The sequence below is a fragment of the Leptonotus elevatus genome, chromosome 15 (assembly GCF_054856555.1).
Source record: "Leptonotus elevatus isolate MCC_2025b chromosome 15, RoL_Lele_1.0, whole genome shotgun sequence".
NCBI classification, from domain to species: domain Eukaryota; kingdom Metazoa; phylum Chordata; class Actinopteri; order Syngnathiformes; family Syngnathidae; genus Leptonotus; species Leptonotus elevatus.
In genome coordinates, this window is record NC_141253.1 from 12,330,898 (window position 1) to 12,347,130 (window position 16,233).

The 16,233-nt window shown below is 40.3% G+C and overlaps 1 protein-coding gene across 6 annotated transcripts in view; it reads left to right on the top strand.

The window, feature by feature from the left end:
- ptpn13 (protein tyrosine phosphatase non-receptor type 13) overlaps nt 1–16,233 on the top strand; it is a 48,186-nt gene that overhangs the window by 14,354 nt on the left and 17,599 nt on the right. For 3 of the 6 annotated variants that reach the window (XM_086096017.1, XM_086096021.1, XM_086096022.1), the window contains exons 5-15: nt 67–252; nt 876–963; nt 2,626–3,264; nt 10,960–11,052; nt 11,211–11,310; nt 13,650–13,866; nt 14,821–14,895; nt 14,977–15,148; nt 15,226–15,361; nt 15,443–15,581; nt 15,832–15,987. In XM_086096017.1, the coding sequence (XP_085952143.1) occupies nt 67–252; nt 876–963; nt 2,626–3,264; nt 10,960–11,052; nt 11,211–11,310; nt 13,650–13,866; nt 14,821–14,895; nt 14,977–15,148; nt 15,226–15,361; nt 15,443–15,581; nt 15,832–15,987 (2,001 nt within the window). The remainder of the gene's footprint in view (nt 1–66; nt 253–875; nt 964–2,625; nt 3,265–10,959; nt 11,053–11,210; nt 11,311–13,649; nt 13,867–14,820; nt 14,896–14,976; nt 15,149–15,225; nt 15,362–15,442; nt 15,582–15,831; nt 15,988–16,233) is intronic. The other 3 variants (XM_086096019.1, XM_086096020.1, XM_086096018.1) reach the window with 3 other exon arrangements.

The window sequence follows — 16,233 nt, forward strand, 5'->3', positions numbered from 1 at the left end:
ATACGCATTGCTTCCTCCTCTGCTTGTTTCGTAACTATTTCGTCTTGACTTTGTTTCTCCATGTAGCCCATGAAGTTGGGGGAACACCTAAACAGCCTGCTCCTCAACATGTGTGACGATGTCACACTGAGCCGAATGTCGCTGCGCACGGTGCTGGACATCTGCAGCGAACACATTCGAAACTCCACTTGTGACCCTCCGTTTTCGTATGTCAGAAAGCTGGTCCGCTTGGTGCTTGGTAGCCTTTCTCAGGTGCGTTATTTGCCAAGGCAGCCACAATCATATGGTTCATGTTATCACCTACAAAGAGGCTGTGTAACTTCCTGTATACTGAATTTTAGGTAATCATCTCAATATTTTTTTGTTAAAGCCACACATAGTTAATATAAAAATGGTCGTTACAAGTATATTTCAGAAAGATTGGTAAAAAATTATCTACTGTATATTAAATAATATCCAATTTGAACTTGACCGTATGTTCAGAAGCTTATAACAGCAAAATATTACTATGAGGTATGCGTTTTCTGTTCGTTTTCATTTTAAAGGGTCCCACACTGTCCCACTTTTCAATGTTGGCATATCAGTCGCAGCAGTATGATTCACTTTTGTATAGTGGTGCTAAACATGTCGCTTTCCGCTGGTTAGTTTAGAGGCACATTTTACAAAACTAGGTTGGTGAAAAATTAGTTCAGTAGTTTAGAAATAATAGCATTTAGCTAAATTGTTGTTGTTTTCAACCACACATTTCTAGTTCTCTTCTTCAAAATTCCATATGTTGTCTAATGGATACATTGTGGAAAATCATCACTGTGTCCTTTTTGTAAGTAAACATTCAAAGATGAACAGCACATTTGTATTCTCTTTCTCTGCCTCAGCTGGATGGACTGCTGACTGACAGAGAGTCTCTTCCCGAGCGGAGTAAAGAAATTCGGGAAAGGCTGAGGGGGAAAGGCTTGCCTTCAGGTAACGTGAACACAGATTAAGAAAAAATGAAAGAGCTGTGTTTGCTCAGAGGCTCTATTAGCCTTTCATTAATAGCCCAAATATATTGACAAATCACTTTAACTGATGTTGGTACAATCTAATAAGATTAGTTGTATTAGGTGTCATTATGTAATTTTAAACAGAGGCTTCATTGGAAGGAATAAAAATGTTACATTGGGCTTTTGCCAGTTAACTGCTCATTTTCCACGTGAACTGAGTGCAAGTTGTCGAGGAACGTCCAGAATCAGGCTTCGATTTCGGAAAGTATGACCAAATCCTCCCGGTGGTTTTCTGAGAACATGTTTCCAGACCCACGGAAAAGGGAGAGGGAGAGTGCAAACATGGCCGCCATCCCGATTATGTAAGTGTGGCATGGCATTGATTAGAGATGCATATTTCGAAGAGCCCCAAAGCCACTGACTGCCGCTCTGCTGTTTGTGTCCGAGGTTTGTTTCTGTGAATGAACAGCAGGCAGCCTTAGGGGAAAAAAAGTCTCTTTTAGTTTTTTCGTGTCTTTCTTCTCAACAACTTCCTTTTCTTTACATAAATCGCTGTTTACGATGTTGTTGATTCACCTTAACAATGAATTTGATTCTGCCTTGGGGCCTTTTTAAGCTTCCTTGTTCTTGGAAAGACCACACTTTATAACACAACTTCTACAAATCGCCATCTGTTATCCATCTCAACAATATAGATGTGCATGGACATGAACACAACTCTTACAGGAAAACTAAAATTGAATAAAACTGATTTGCTTTTGAAAATAATTCTTGGACGTGTAATGTAGAGGGAGAAGCGCAATATTGAAGATGTTCGCTTACATTCTTGCTTTTTGCCATCATTGGCAGAGGTGGGCAATTTACAAAATGTTGTTAGTCTGTCATTCGTCTATTTTGAGTTTAGATTTTTAGTCTTGATTTTTTTTTTTTTACTCTAATTTTTATTTGACTGTTTTTAATTTACTGTGTGCTTCTTTGGCTTTTATTGTTGCCTGTACTGTGCACTTTTAGATTTATTTTATAAATGTAAAGTGTGTTACAAATAAAATATATTATTATTATTATTTCAAGTCGAACCATACTGTAATTGTCAGTCGGTCATTTTATTTTAATCACACTTCCGTCATCACTTCATCGTCACCATTTTACGACCACCAGACAAAGGTGACATTCCATCAGTGCTGACGGACTGTCCGTCATTCATCAACAAAATGGATGTCCATCAGTGACGGACTTAGAGGTCCGCCGGTACTTGACCTAGTTTTTAACAATTACACTGACTGATGAAAACCCGCTTCCGTCACTTTTTTTAGTTTCTCGTTATTCGTTAGAAAAATGTGTGTCTGTCAGTGACAAAATGACGGACAGTCCATCAGTACAGATGGAATGCCCACCTTTAGTCACACGAAAAATACAAAAATGTCCAAAGAAAAAGCATGTTTGAGGAGTTAATCCTTGGAATGCTCACTGAGCTCAAATCTCTCATTGATGACCGTTTAATCTTTTCTGCAACTCGATTTTTACCGCATTTAACTGTGGAGGTTCCACCCTAACTCTTTTCATCCACCGTAATATCTGTAATGAATACGCGATTGTGAGTATTTTAAGTTTTCTTTTAACTTTTCTTTTGATGTCTTTCTAGGAAGGAGTGCAGCCCCCAGGGTGCTGGAGCGCTACCGGGCCAGGACTCAGGAGCAAAGCTCTCTCAACCGGGGTCTCAGTCGCTCCATGGGATCCCTGTCGGTGCAAGAAATTATGAGGGGGGACGAAAGGGCTGCCCTCCAGTATCCTCACTGTGACTATCACCCCAACTCGGAATGTCCGGGCGAAATGTGCCCCATGCTCATCTCACTCCAGCACCAGAACCAGCACTCTTACCCCTACCTGCACCCCCTTCACCCCCAGCAAAAAGGCCGACCCGTGGAACTTGACCGCCGGTCTTTACCGTTCCACAGCACAGACCTGAGGGCGTCCCAAACCAGGAAGTCCTGGGCCTCCTCCGTGGACTTGGCCTGCATCGACCCTGAGGCTCTTCGTTTCGGAGCTTTGGAGGACGCGCGCAGAGGCAGCAACGCATTAAGCACACAAACTATCGGCAGGATCAAAGCGCCATTCAGCACATCCAGAGAGAGGGACTCCCGCTACTTTGAATTTGGTGGGCTAAAAAGCCGTAACACCCATCACCTCTCTACTATGTCGGTTGGCTCAGGTCTGCCCGGAGCATATGACCGCATCAAGGAGCGGCAGAGGAAGCTGCAGATGCTGCGACAAGCTGTGGATGGTAAGTCTATGGAGTTTATAGTCAGTCTGTTATTAACTTTCACCCGCTCCTCATGTGCACTTGGCATATGTTTACCCTGTAAGCCAGAGGTGGGCAATCTTGGTCCTCAAGAGCCAGAGTCTTGCAGGTTTTGAAGGTTTCCCACTTTCAACACAAGCTGATTCCAATCAACAGGATCGTTATCAGGCTTATGCAGAGCTTGCTGATGAGATGATCATTTATCAGCTGTGTTGGAGAAGGGTAACATGCAAAACTTGCAGGACTCCGGCCCTCGATGCCCATAGCTTAAAGTTTAAGCTATAAGATCAGGTCTTTCCTGTGTTTAATGTTGGATTGTGACGCGAATGACATTGTCAGCCTGTAACAATACGCAATTGTTTCCATCATAACAAATACACCCACTTAATAGAGCCCCATTGTGCGTGTCACACCACACTCACAATAAAGCAAAAATGTTGCCTAATTTGAAAGAAATAGAGTTTCATTGAGAGAAATCTTGCGGGTTAATAATGTGACGCATGCAGGCCTGATTATATTATATTGCGTTTTACTTTAAAACATTGCGCCACCTGACATTTACTTGTGTATTGTGCAAACGCCTTGGCCAGTGACTAGATTTGTTGTTTTCGAATCAGGCTGCTTCCTTGGTAATATAGGGTAATGAGTCATGACTAGAAATGCAAAATGTTTACTGCTGAAATGGGATGGATTCAACTTAGGCTCTTAATGCCGTTACCAGCCTGTTTTTAGTGGAAAAATGTAAACTTGGCGAAATGAGAGAGAGAAGGGGGTGAAGCAAGGCAGGAACCACGTACAGTGTATGACTCACGGCAAAACAACAGATTCCCAGCAGCCTACACATCATGCTAAATAACTTATTCACGGCCACCATACTGCGGTAAAATAGCCACTGTCTTGCCATATTTCGTTTGTAATAATTAGTGCTATGAGAGATTGTTTTATATGGACTCCAATGCAATTAAACACAAGCCGCTTATGTTTTGGATTCATGAGCAAGCGAGCTATAGTACAAGCCAGCTAGCGGACATTAGCCAAAAGCTAATATCAAACATTTTAACCCACTACCGAAGTGCCGGAGCAAAATGTTTACTGCTGAAATGGAATGGATTCATCTCAGGCTCTTAATGCCAGTAACAGCCTATTTTTGGTGGCAAAATGGAAACTAGTGAAAAGAGACAGAGGGGGGTGAAGCAAGGCAGGAATCACGTACAGTGCATGACTCATGACTCGTGAGTGTACCGTGTGAGGCCAACCAATGTGGCGCCCTTAGAAAAAAAATCCTAGAATGCCTTGCGATGTGCAAGCGACCTATACATTTGGGGCTCGGCTTTGGCCTTCCTGTGTGGAATTGCATTGCATTGCAATTTGCATTGCTATTTCACCTGATTATGGGCGAGAGGCGGGGACACCCTGGACTGGTCGTCAGATAATCACAGGGCTCATATAGATAATGTGGAACAAAGCATGAATATGCAAAAAAAAAAAGCCAATGGGGCACAAAAATGAATAAACATTCAGAGTCACACTCAAAACTACTACAGATATCGTACTTGTTATCGGCAAGTACTCATATTGTCAATACTCTTACTGGTATCGGTTACCAAAATATAATGTTCCGCTGTTTAGTGTTTCCAATATCAAAACAATAGTTATAAAACAATAAACCTCGTGGTAGTCTAGAGGTACGTAGAATGTCCAGTATCCAGATGTCTCACAGATGCTCTTTCGGTTGCATTCATACATAGGCACTTCTTGTTGTAGAACTGATGAAGAGCCCTCAATAAACTAAAGCCATCCAGACCGGGCCATATATCACTTTCACCAGGCCATAAAAAAGGAGACTGCGTGGCAGCACCAATGGGGAGGTGAAAATTACACCAGAGACGTCCATCTTTTTCCTTTTTTTTTTTTTTATAAAGTTGAACTGTTTGGACGTTGAGTTTGTTTGAGTCACTCGCACGGAGCTGTCCAAGTTGCTCCTTCTAATTACAGGCCTGCTTAATTCTAGACTGCCGCGCTCCGTCATACATGTAGTGCGTCCTCAATGCTCTCTCCTTATGTTTCTTTTAGCAACGGTGCATATTGTAACTTGTGAATTACACAGACTGGACACCATCTTCACAAGCACAAACAGCTCAATTGTTGAACCAGAAGCGTTAAAGTTTTTTTTTTTTTTTTTCTGCTAGCATTTACTAAGAAGCTCTTTGTGAAGTCTCTGGCGGCCAGCTGGGCTGAGTCACATTTGGACAAAGTGGCCTGCTGCCCATTTGGAAATTGTATTCTTCTATCTTTTCATAATAACATGAACGGCCTTCTTTGCTCTGCTTCCTTCTCCTCCTCCCTGTGCTTGGGCAGCTATTTTCGGTGCGCCTGAGCCGCAGAGCAGCGCTGTACTTTTCTTCCTGTGGCTTCTCGTCCTTCTCTACCACGGGTCGCATTTCCATTCCTTTCTCCTCTCTCCTTTTCCTTCTTTGCACAGTGTTTTATTATGTTCAATAGCATGTGAGGAGTCGAACCTATGCTCACTTGATACAGTTATTTTTATTCTATTGTCAGAATTTGTCAAAATGCCAAAACAGGGCAGCAATTGACAATTATTTTAATCCATGAATCTGATTTTAAAAAATAAATGAAAAATCATCCTGTTATTAAAAACCTTAACAGGGTTTCAAATTGACAGTTCAGAAAATGCACAAACAAATAAATATGATATAGTTACTGTTTTGGTTCGTAACATGTCAGGAAATAGGCACAAATGTTGACCATTGTTTTCCAAAGTAAAAACAAATGTTTTATTTTGATTCAACACAAAAATAATCAGTCCGCTTGCATGGAGGCCTACAGAAATCGGATAATATTTACTACTGGGAAGCTGAAATTCTGAGCATTTGGATATTTTTAAATTAAAAAAAAGTATCTAAATGCCAGAAAATATAAAAAGAAGGAAATGTAGTAATAGAAGAAGCTAGGCTAATTGTTAGTTTATACAAACACTCAACACAACCAAGTTGTCCACCAACAGTGCAAGCTTCAGGTAGTTTCCTGTTTCGTTATCTCTCCATTCCACGTCACAATCACAGAGTCTGTGGCTCACAATTATCTGATTTTCAAGCAGATCGGGGAGGAAAATCTGCCCCACTAGCATCAACCGATTGTCACTGGAGCAATTTATCTGGTCGTTTTGACACTCACATCTCATACTGTATATTGGGAACCATATACAGTGAGAGAGAAAAATCTATACCCGAAAGATTAAAGATACTGACAAGAATGCCCAAAGTCAAAAGCTGTTCCCATTCTCCATGTTTACACGTCATTTTAGTTGGTCTCAAAAACCCAAATATTTCATTTTGTCTGCACCAATAAGTGGAACTGGAACCGAATAATTTCCTGACTCCGATTTATCTTCTAAGGTTACGCAAAAACATTATTTTTTTTGTCTCTTAACATAATTTGAGAAGTGGCCTCCCATTCTTGGATCCACAGAGATTGACCCTTTTCTGCTTCATGGTGCTCAGCTGTTTGTGGATGTTGGCACTTTCCTATTGGCCACCAGGTACTAGGCAATATGCTTCTTGTCAGCAAAGTGTGAAGCGCCAACACCATTACGAACCAAAGGAATTGGGATTAACACAACAACATAATTTACTAGATGCTGCTTCTACCAAGATCTTAACACTTTAAGGCGGCCCAATGTGAAGGTGCCTTCAAATATGGCCTTCTCTTCAAGGATGCATCACTGTCCTTCATCCCAAGATTCTTTGAACACCACTGCTCACCCTGAAATATATTTCACGTTTGAAATATCCTCGTACCAGATATGTTATAACCTTGGTAATGCTAACCTCACATTGCAACAGAAAGGGGAGACTGACAAAACTGGGATAGCACATAAAAGCTGGACCGTTCCATTTGACAAGAATTGACGTGGCTGTCGGAGGTGCCCTCCAGAGACGTTCACTTCTGTAGAATTCATTGGCATGCTAATGCAGCCAATTTTACACTGCTTCTTCAAGACCGGATTGACCCGCCTTTTTCCGCCCATTCACTATAAACTGCAATGAAACGGAAAGGGCAAACCAATTCACCTTCCCAAAATTCTACCTTGGCAGAGATAGTATAAAAGCTGCAATGAGACTTGTTAAGTGGTGAATTCTGGGAAGGCTTTATAGAGGTGTAAAGTTTTACATTCGCCAATCACTTCTCCTCCCCTTTTGTGTTGAAAGAGATGTCGCTGTCCAACAAGTATTTTGGAATCGTCTGATTCCGCAGTTAGGGTTCTCTGTGTGAAATGACAAACAGTTGTTGCAATATTCTGCCTTTGGAGGATCTCTGTGTTAAGGCGGTGGGGGTCCTCTGTTTATGACTATTTCATTACTGTAATGTCGATGTAACTTGAATTTGTACACAAGTATTATAATTTGTACAAGAAAAGCACTGGTGGCCCACCAAAAGCACTGAAGGGGAAACCCTGATTTGCTTTTAAAACATTTTTGCCCATTTTCTGATATGTTACGGACTATAAATAATTTAAAAAATTTGAATAAAGACTTGGAAATTAAAAGTTTTTTTTTTTAAATTTGATTCATTGATTAATCGACAGATTAATTGATTATCAAAATAATCATTAGCTGCAGACCTAACAAGTAGTAAGTACAATGCTAACTGAGCATTCTGCCTTGTGCCTTGGAACAACATATTTTTACCTTGCTGCACACACTTGTTCATTGCATCCTGCTCGTAACCTTGAAATACCCTATGTTGGGGGGACGTCATAAACTGAGGACCCACTGTACTCTGTCGCTTTGCAGAGCTCTTGCCATCCTGCACAGATCAGCATTTAACATACGAAACAGTTTAGTGACAAAGAGAAGTAAACTGTGCCGCTTTGGGAAAACGTGGCTTTTTTATTGGCCCACCAAATCAAACAAATATGATAAAGGAGTGGATTGAGCCAGCTCAAATAAGCCTTATTCCATCTTGTGTGGTGTGAATGGGCCTTTTGCAGGGGATGTGTTCCTTGGCTGCTTCTTCATTTTCTTCCTCTCACTCCTCTCTCTTGTTTCCTGCAGGAAAGTGATGGCGCAGCAGTGGTCAGTGCTCTCAGGTTTCACCCACATGCACAGTGCATGGAATCTCTCTGTGAACATGTGTGTGGCTCGCTTTGGACTAAACATTGTTTGTGTGCATGTGTGTGTGCATGGGCATGTATATACCTGGTTGCTTTGATCTTACCACCGCATACACGCTCGTTCGTCAACACAAGGTGCTTCAATCAGTAGATCCTGTTCCAAGCAAATCTGGAGCCTATAATTGGAGTCATGTGTAGCGGATGAGGGAATTCCGAACGTTATTGGACTTTTCCGGCACTTGGCAGCAGGTCATGTGGCTCAGCGCAGCGACTGGTCCATTTAAGACACAGAACAGGGAGCCTTGAGTGAAGGTACAACCCCTTAAATTGTCCTAATTGTCTGGCACTTTGACATGCTGACTCTAAGGCAGGATTAGAGATTTTTTGCAGTCGTGTCTTAAACAGAGCTCGTAAACGTTTTGCAAAGGAACCATTTGCTATATTTAACTTTACAGTAGGGGGTTGAACTGATTAGTCGAGTCGATTTTACCACTTGGCGTCAACTTTTAAAGCTTGACGATTGCGGTTGAGAATAGTGGTTAGCCTCACTACCCTTATATTTCTTTACAGTAATTTTGTACTGTACTGTTTTTAGGCCACGAAAAAAAAGTTATTCAATTGAACAGGCAATCGGCTTTAACGGATCACACCTCCCCCTATTAGTCCATTAAATCGAGGCTCCACTGTATAAAGTAATTCATTTATTAATTTAGTAAGGTCCTCTGAGATTGAACAAAGTTCCCTAACCCTGAGCTAGCGTATGACCTGTGCGTTTACAAGCTCACGTGTGACTGCTTGTGCAGAAGTTTCCTCACACACTGTACTTAATTGCAACCTAACCCACTGTAACATCCACATTCCTTGCCCTTTCTGTGCTCCCATGGGAGTGCACGCTTGCTGAATAACTTTCTGAAGGACCAAATGATTGATTTTAATGCAAAATCTTAATTCTGTACTGTTCTGCAAAAACCCTGAGGTCTTAAGTAAGGACAAAAATAAGGACAGCAAATTGCCGCCCTACCATTGTTGACAGTTTCACATTGAGCCCAAAGCACATGTATCTAACAAACTGTAAGAAATCAATCATCATTTAATGGACATGACCAGTAGGGCTGTGACTAATTTCATTTTACAATTTGGAGAGGCTGATGTTCTGCAAGAGTGAACTACAGTAAATGCATTTGCTACACTTTTATAATTTTCTTTCAACGTTTTTTGACAACCGTGTGGTATCAAAAGTAGTGGTTCTAGTAGTACCTACTAGTAGTAGTTGGTAGTCATAATACTAGTAGTTCTAGTAGGTAATACAAGTGGTGGTGGTCGACTGGTAGTAGATATTGGTAAGGGTGGTAGCGATTATACAGTAGTTGTTCGAGTAGTGATAGTGGTGGTAGTATCTTTGTCAGTGGTAGTGGTCACAGTGGTGCCAGAATAGTATTAATGGTGGTAGAGATATGGAAAAATATTTGTTTCCAAACAGTAATATTACAGCTGTTCTAAAATACTGTTTTCTGAAATAGAAAATGAGTTGTTTCCAAAACTAATTTCATCAATCTAGTTTGTGTTTTGTACCAGGTCAAATAGTTCGTGTAAGAGCAAACATCTTGGAAAACATGCCACCTCTATTACCTGATCGACAGATGGTCTGCCCAGACCCCAACTCCATGACCCTTCTCCAGCCCCCAAATAGCCAATCATCAAGTTTTACTGTCTTAAGTATTTCATCAAGACGGACGGGTTTCATGTCGTTTCATGCAGGTTTCGCATGTGTGGTTTATTTTATTTAATTTTTTTATGTACCTCAATGTTTTTGCAGCATGAGAATATAATTGCTCATAAGTCTGTGTGTGTGGGTGTGTGTGTGGGTGTGTGTGTGTGTGTGTGTGTGTGTGTGTTATCAAAAATAATTAAGGACATGGTTTATAACTGATACACTGCAGGATTTCCCCCAGTGCTTTCTAAATCTGAATACCTCTAGGTTGTTGTTACGGTAGGAATTTAATTGTGATTGTGATACTGGTGGTCTTTGTGAAAGTGTTATCAGGGGTGACAATGGCGAGCTTGTCCATTGGACGTTTTGAATGATATGACAGTAAAGATTGGTTGAGTTGTTGTTGAGTTTTTTTTGTCCTTGTCAGTGTGACTAAAGTATCACTCAGAGAAGAATTGAAGTAACAAAAAAAAAAAAAAACTGAGCAATGACTTGGGACTTCCATGCATTTAAGTTATGTGAGCTCAGAGTGATACTGAGGAGCAGGACTTTCAAGTTTGGGCAAACTCATCAGAGTTGTGTTTGTTTCACTACATGTTCAGCCGGTGGGGCAAGACATCGCATGATAGGCATGCATGCTTAAGAGTCTCAATTTTTCGTGTTTACCAACACAATGATGAGCAACCTCAACTGCTATGAGCAGGATATATTGTTTTTGTTTTAACACACCAACCAGTTCTAGAAAAATAGTGTGGAAAAAAAGCCAAATAATAAGCAATACTAAAGTTCCATCCATGATGCCGATTAAACTCAATAATTTTTCCTCTTTCAGGACCAAGTCTCACCCACCATCGGCACCACAGTGATTACAGTTCCTCCAGCGAAAGCCCGTCAGTTGCCTCCTCTGATCCCGACTACAGGCAAGGTAAACAATCCTGATGGTTAACAGTGGAGGCCATTGTTGTTTTCGACAGGCAGTAGTATGACTACAAGCATAGTTTGATCACATGTTGATGTAGGTTAGTGCAATCTGGGCACCTGGACTGTTTTCATTTATCTCTTACTTCGTCTTGTCATTCGCAGGGAAAAAAATGGCCGAACCGAGACGATTTGGATCTCAGCTGGCGCTCTCCTCGGAACACGACTCCCTGTCTGTGACCAGTCACAACATGCAGAGGCACAGGTAAGATGAAACCGTGGGCAACCCTGACTTGGAATGCCCCAGAAATAACGAAGAAGAAAATTATACGCCAAAATATCAAACATTCAGAAATTTTAGCGACATGAGCATCTAAGGAGTAACTCCTTGTTTGTTTTTCTTTTTCTTTTCCTCTTTTTGGAATACCTCCACAGATTGGTAACCAGTGATGCCAAGGGAGTAAAAGTTTTATGTTTTCATAGATAGCTATTTTTACTACTACTATTTGATCCATTTTAATTTGTAGATCAATTATTATATACGTAATATGTTTACTTACATATATTTGTGTGTACAGTTATTATTATGCCAACAAACCTAATACATTTTTCTTTCATTCATTATTAATTACAAATTTGATTAATTTACTATATTATTAATATTTCTGTCTGTCAGATGTCATCAAACGTTGAGTTGTTTTATAATAATGACAACAAATAAATGAATTTAGAATGCTTAATGTGAATATTCAAACCTGGGACAAATTGCACAGCTTGATTTGCATCTTTAAATTAAGTAGCTCGTCTGAAAGGCAAGTGCAAATTAGCATGTCAAGTGGTGTTGGCGTATTGCTATCAAAATAGAAAGCAGCGAGGAGAACTTTTCCGCTTGTGTAAACATTTTTGAATTGCCAACAAAAGCCGTTGCCACATATTGTATATTGAGCAATGCTGTTTTGGAGCTTCCGGATGATGTCAGGGCTGACTCGATGCCAGTCAAAAGATGGAGTCATGCCGTGTCACCTGCGACAAAACTCCCTACAACTCTACTTTTGTATATGGGTAATTTCAACACATTGTGACAATTGGTGTCAGCCTGTCCTGGAGCAGTTTTTGTAGCACTACATATTTATAACAAATATACTTCAGACACAGACCGTTTCAAATAAAAGCTTGATGGACAGTCAACGGCTTGCTATACTTGGAGCACCAGACAGAAAAAAATAGCAAGAGTAAAATGTTTTTAAAAAAAATTATCGCAATGGTGTCCACCAGTTTTAGACCTTTTGCCAACAACATGAGCAGTTGAGAGTCAGTAATAGTGAATTAGGCAGCAACTGTCATACAACTGTAAAAAAAAGTTTACCGCTACTCAAAATAAAATGTTGTAATAATAATAATGAAACAGTCTTAACTTGTAACAATGTAATGTGCAATGCAGTTTCATTTCAGAAGCATATTTTCCCTGAGAATGGCACTTGAATTCTAAATTATGTTGTCACCGTATGTTAAATCAACACGTCCACTGTCTTGTGTAAGGATTTTTCCACCTGTACTACTGCAATCCCTCTGTGGGGGCTGGTAAGTGGTGGCAGATAAGAGTACACGCACACACACTCAGCGGGTTTTGCACAGCAGGGTCAGCCCCCATGCTTGGCCAGTGAGGTCATCGGATGTAGCGTCCACATTGAACAGCCTCTATCTCTCTAATCTTCGGGTATTACAGAGTAGGGCTGCCTGCTGCTTGCAGGAAAACAATGTTTTCTATTTGTTACATAGCACGGCATTCCCAGACACTTTAAAAGTACACATACTGTATTTATTTTTTGTCCTTATTTATTTATCTTTTTTTCATTTTTACATTATAGATGCTTTTTTTACCTTTAAAATTTTTTTTTTTTTTTTTTTACGTCTCAGTTTTCAATGTGTTTTATAGTTCAGCTTTCTATTCTTAGCCACCATAAAATTCGAGCTGTTTTTAGTTTTTCCAGTTTTACTTTTATACTAGCAGCTTAATGTCTGAACAATCCAGTATATCTGGGGTATTAAACTCATATTTGTCGCCGGACACATTGTAGCTATGGTTTCCCTCAGAGGCCCGTTAGACTGTGAAACCATGTTCTGTGAATGTTTCAGTGCCTCATCATATTAAATATGTGCAATGAATTGATAGATAGCTAGTTTTGAAATCAGCAGTCAAGGGTAATAGTTTGTTGAACTTTAGTTCAAGTTACTGTTACAATTAGTATCAAAAAATGCTTGCAATATCTCAACGCTATTATTTAGTACATATGACAAATTTAAATCTTTGTAATGATTTTAGCAACTATCATGGAAGTTGGCTGACATGATTTACTTTTGTGGGCCACATAAAGTGACCAGATGTGGCCACCAGGTCTTGAGATTGACTCTTTATGCAAATCGTTTTAAAATACTAATTTTTACATATTATATTTGAACCAATGTTAATTGGTACTTATTTTGTGGTAGATGATACGAATTCAACATCTGCAATATTCCTTTTTTTTTGTCTGGGATTTGTGTTGTTATTTTCACTTAAATATTTAACATCAGCATGAATATTAAATATTCTCCTCCTTGCAGGCAGTATGAAGGAGTATCTGATGAAGGTTTGACTGGAGCTGAGCTGCTCCTCCAGAAGCAGGAGGAGGAGGTGCAGCGTCTGCAGGCACACCTGGCCAACAGGTTATCCCGGGCCAACATCTATACATTGGATGACCCCTTGGCTCCTTCGCGCACTTCCTTGCTCGACCTCCAGGATCCGCTGTACACTTCACAGATGCCGCTCCGTAAAGCCAAGGTCCTTGTTCTAATCCTGAAGCGCCATTTTGGATAGATACTTAGTGCTGACAGTGACATAATTCACAGTAGCCTCTGGTGATAATTGCAGTTATGTGTCATGTTTTGGGTGAAGTCTTACTTCTACCACTAATTCTATAAACTGTCTTTCAAGGACAAAATGTGCACATTGTTGGCTACAGACTCTGGCCATGACTTCATTCTTTTCCTCAGGATAAGTAGCAGACAGCAGTGTTTTATTGCCCACGTGCGATAGCGAAACTCACATTTTTCGTTATTTGATGTCACCCATGTCTTTAGTATAAATGATTGAAATTTGATAGGAATTGCTCAAAATTTGTAGGACAAATTTGTCTTTAATGGCCATAAAATGGATGCTTCAATTCAAAAGGGCACACTTTCTGGGTTCGAAAATACAGACGTTTGTCTCTTTTGTTTTCCCATGTTGCTTTACAAACAGCACTTACACTTGAATGCAAAGGGCATATTTGACCTGGCAAGTTTCTTTCTTCCTTTAGTCTGGGAACTCACTTTTTTTTCTTCTTTTTTTTTACTCATTCTAAAGCCATGTCTAATGTAAAATGTTTGCTTTGAAAGCATGTTGAAGTTGAGGGCAGGAGCTTCATTTAGTCGGGCCATAGCCTTGTCTAATAGAAAAAAAAAACATTTTATACCATCTTGTGGCATCTATCAGCAATACCAAGCCTTTGTGAGTGGGCATCAATAGTGGATGTTTTTTTGTGGCAAGGCTCTGCCCCTGCTGCAAATAATGTTGGTTCCCAATATACGTATTTGAAAGGTACGCTTGCTTAATTGTCATCTTGCACCCGTGACCTTACATGTCTAATAGTGTCTAATCCAATTGTCTAATTCCATATCTAATCTAATATGTCTGTTATCGTAATTTGAATTTATTCTGTTTTGTTTTATTTATTACTTTTTTACGCCTCTCCAGCTGTTCCATGGACCAGAGTTTGTGAAGATGGCAAGTGAGCCCAGCGTCGCCCTCAACGTTCCCTCTTCCATAATGGTGAGAATGGATCTTAATGGGGGTTGAAACAGACATTTTTGGGATTTTATCCAGTAAAGAATTCATCACTTTTCGTCATAGAAACGTAAGGGTGAGGAAGTGCAGAGGAAGGTTAGCGTGGTTCTGCTGAGCGGCCAGAAGCTGGAGCTGAGCTGTGACGTCAAGGCCTCGTGTAAAGACGCTCTGGATATGGTGATCGCCCACGTGGGACTGGTAGAACGCCATCTCTTTGGCCTAGCTTACCTCACAGGTAGTAAGTACACTTGTCACCGTTGGGGAAAAATGAATCCATTATAATACCTTTGCTGAAATCTCCCTCACTCTGTGCAGAAAATGAGTTTTTCTTCGTTAATCCTGATGTCAAGCTGTCCAAAGTGGCACCTGAGACTTGGAAGAAGAAGTCAGACGTGCCTTTTAACCTTTTCCTACGCATCAAGTTTTTCCTTGACGACGTCAACCTAATTCAGTGAGTTTTTATCAACCAAGGTTTCTTCTTTTTGGCAGAACTGTAAAATTGTGGAATTTGTTTTCTTTCCCTGGATATCAGACATCCTATGACCAAACATCAGTACTATCTACAGCTGAGGAAGGACATCCTGGACGAGAGGATGCGCTGCGACATGGAAAATGCCATCTTGTTGGCCTCCATAGGGTTGCAGGCAGAGTTTGGCGACTACCAACCTGAGGTACTCAATAACATGCATCACAAGTTTTTAGGTTTGGGTTAGGACCACAAAGGTTAAGGCAAGGCAAGCCAGGGCAAGGCAGCTTTATTTATATAGCGCATTTCATACACAAGGTAACTCAATAAGCTTCACGTAATTATAACATTTAAACGCATTTACAAACAAAATAATTATGTTTTTTGAAGTTTTGCTTACTAAGAGATGATTCCCTTTTAACCTGTTAAACTGAAAATTGTAACTGTCCGGGCAGCAGCTCCACGGGAAGTCGTACTTCCGAGCTGAACACTACCTGCCTGTGTCAGTTTTGGACAAGATAGACCAGACGACCATCAAGGAGGAGCTGCCAAAACTTCACAGGAACTACTACGGAGCATCTGAGTCGGAGGCAGAGTTTGAGTTCCTCAAGGTCAGTTAAGAGCCAAACATGTCAATTTAGTGGAACTTCAAAAGCCAAATGCTGGTTGACCTCTAAATTGTTTCCCATATGAAAGAATGTACCTTTATAACTTGTAACATTTTTATATTCACATTTTACAAGTGTAAAAACAAGATAACCATTGTAATAGTAATGCATTAAAATACTTTTAAAACACAGTGATCCACAGTAAATTATACTTGCCCACTTTTTATTGCTGTATTTTGTGGGCTGATT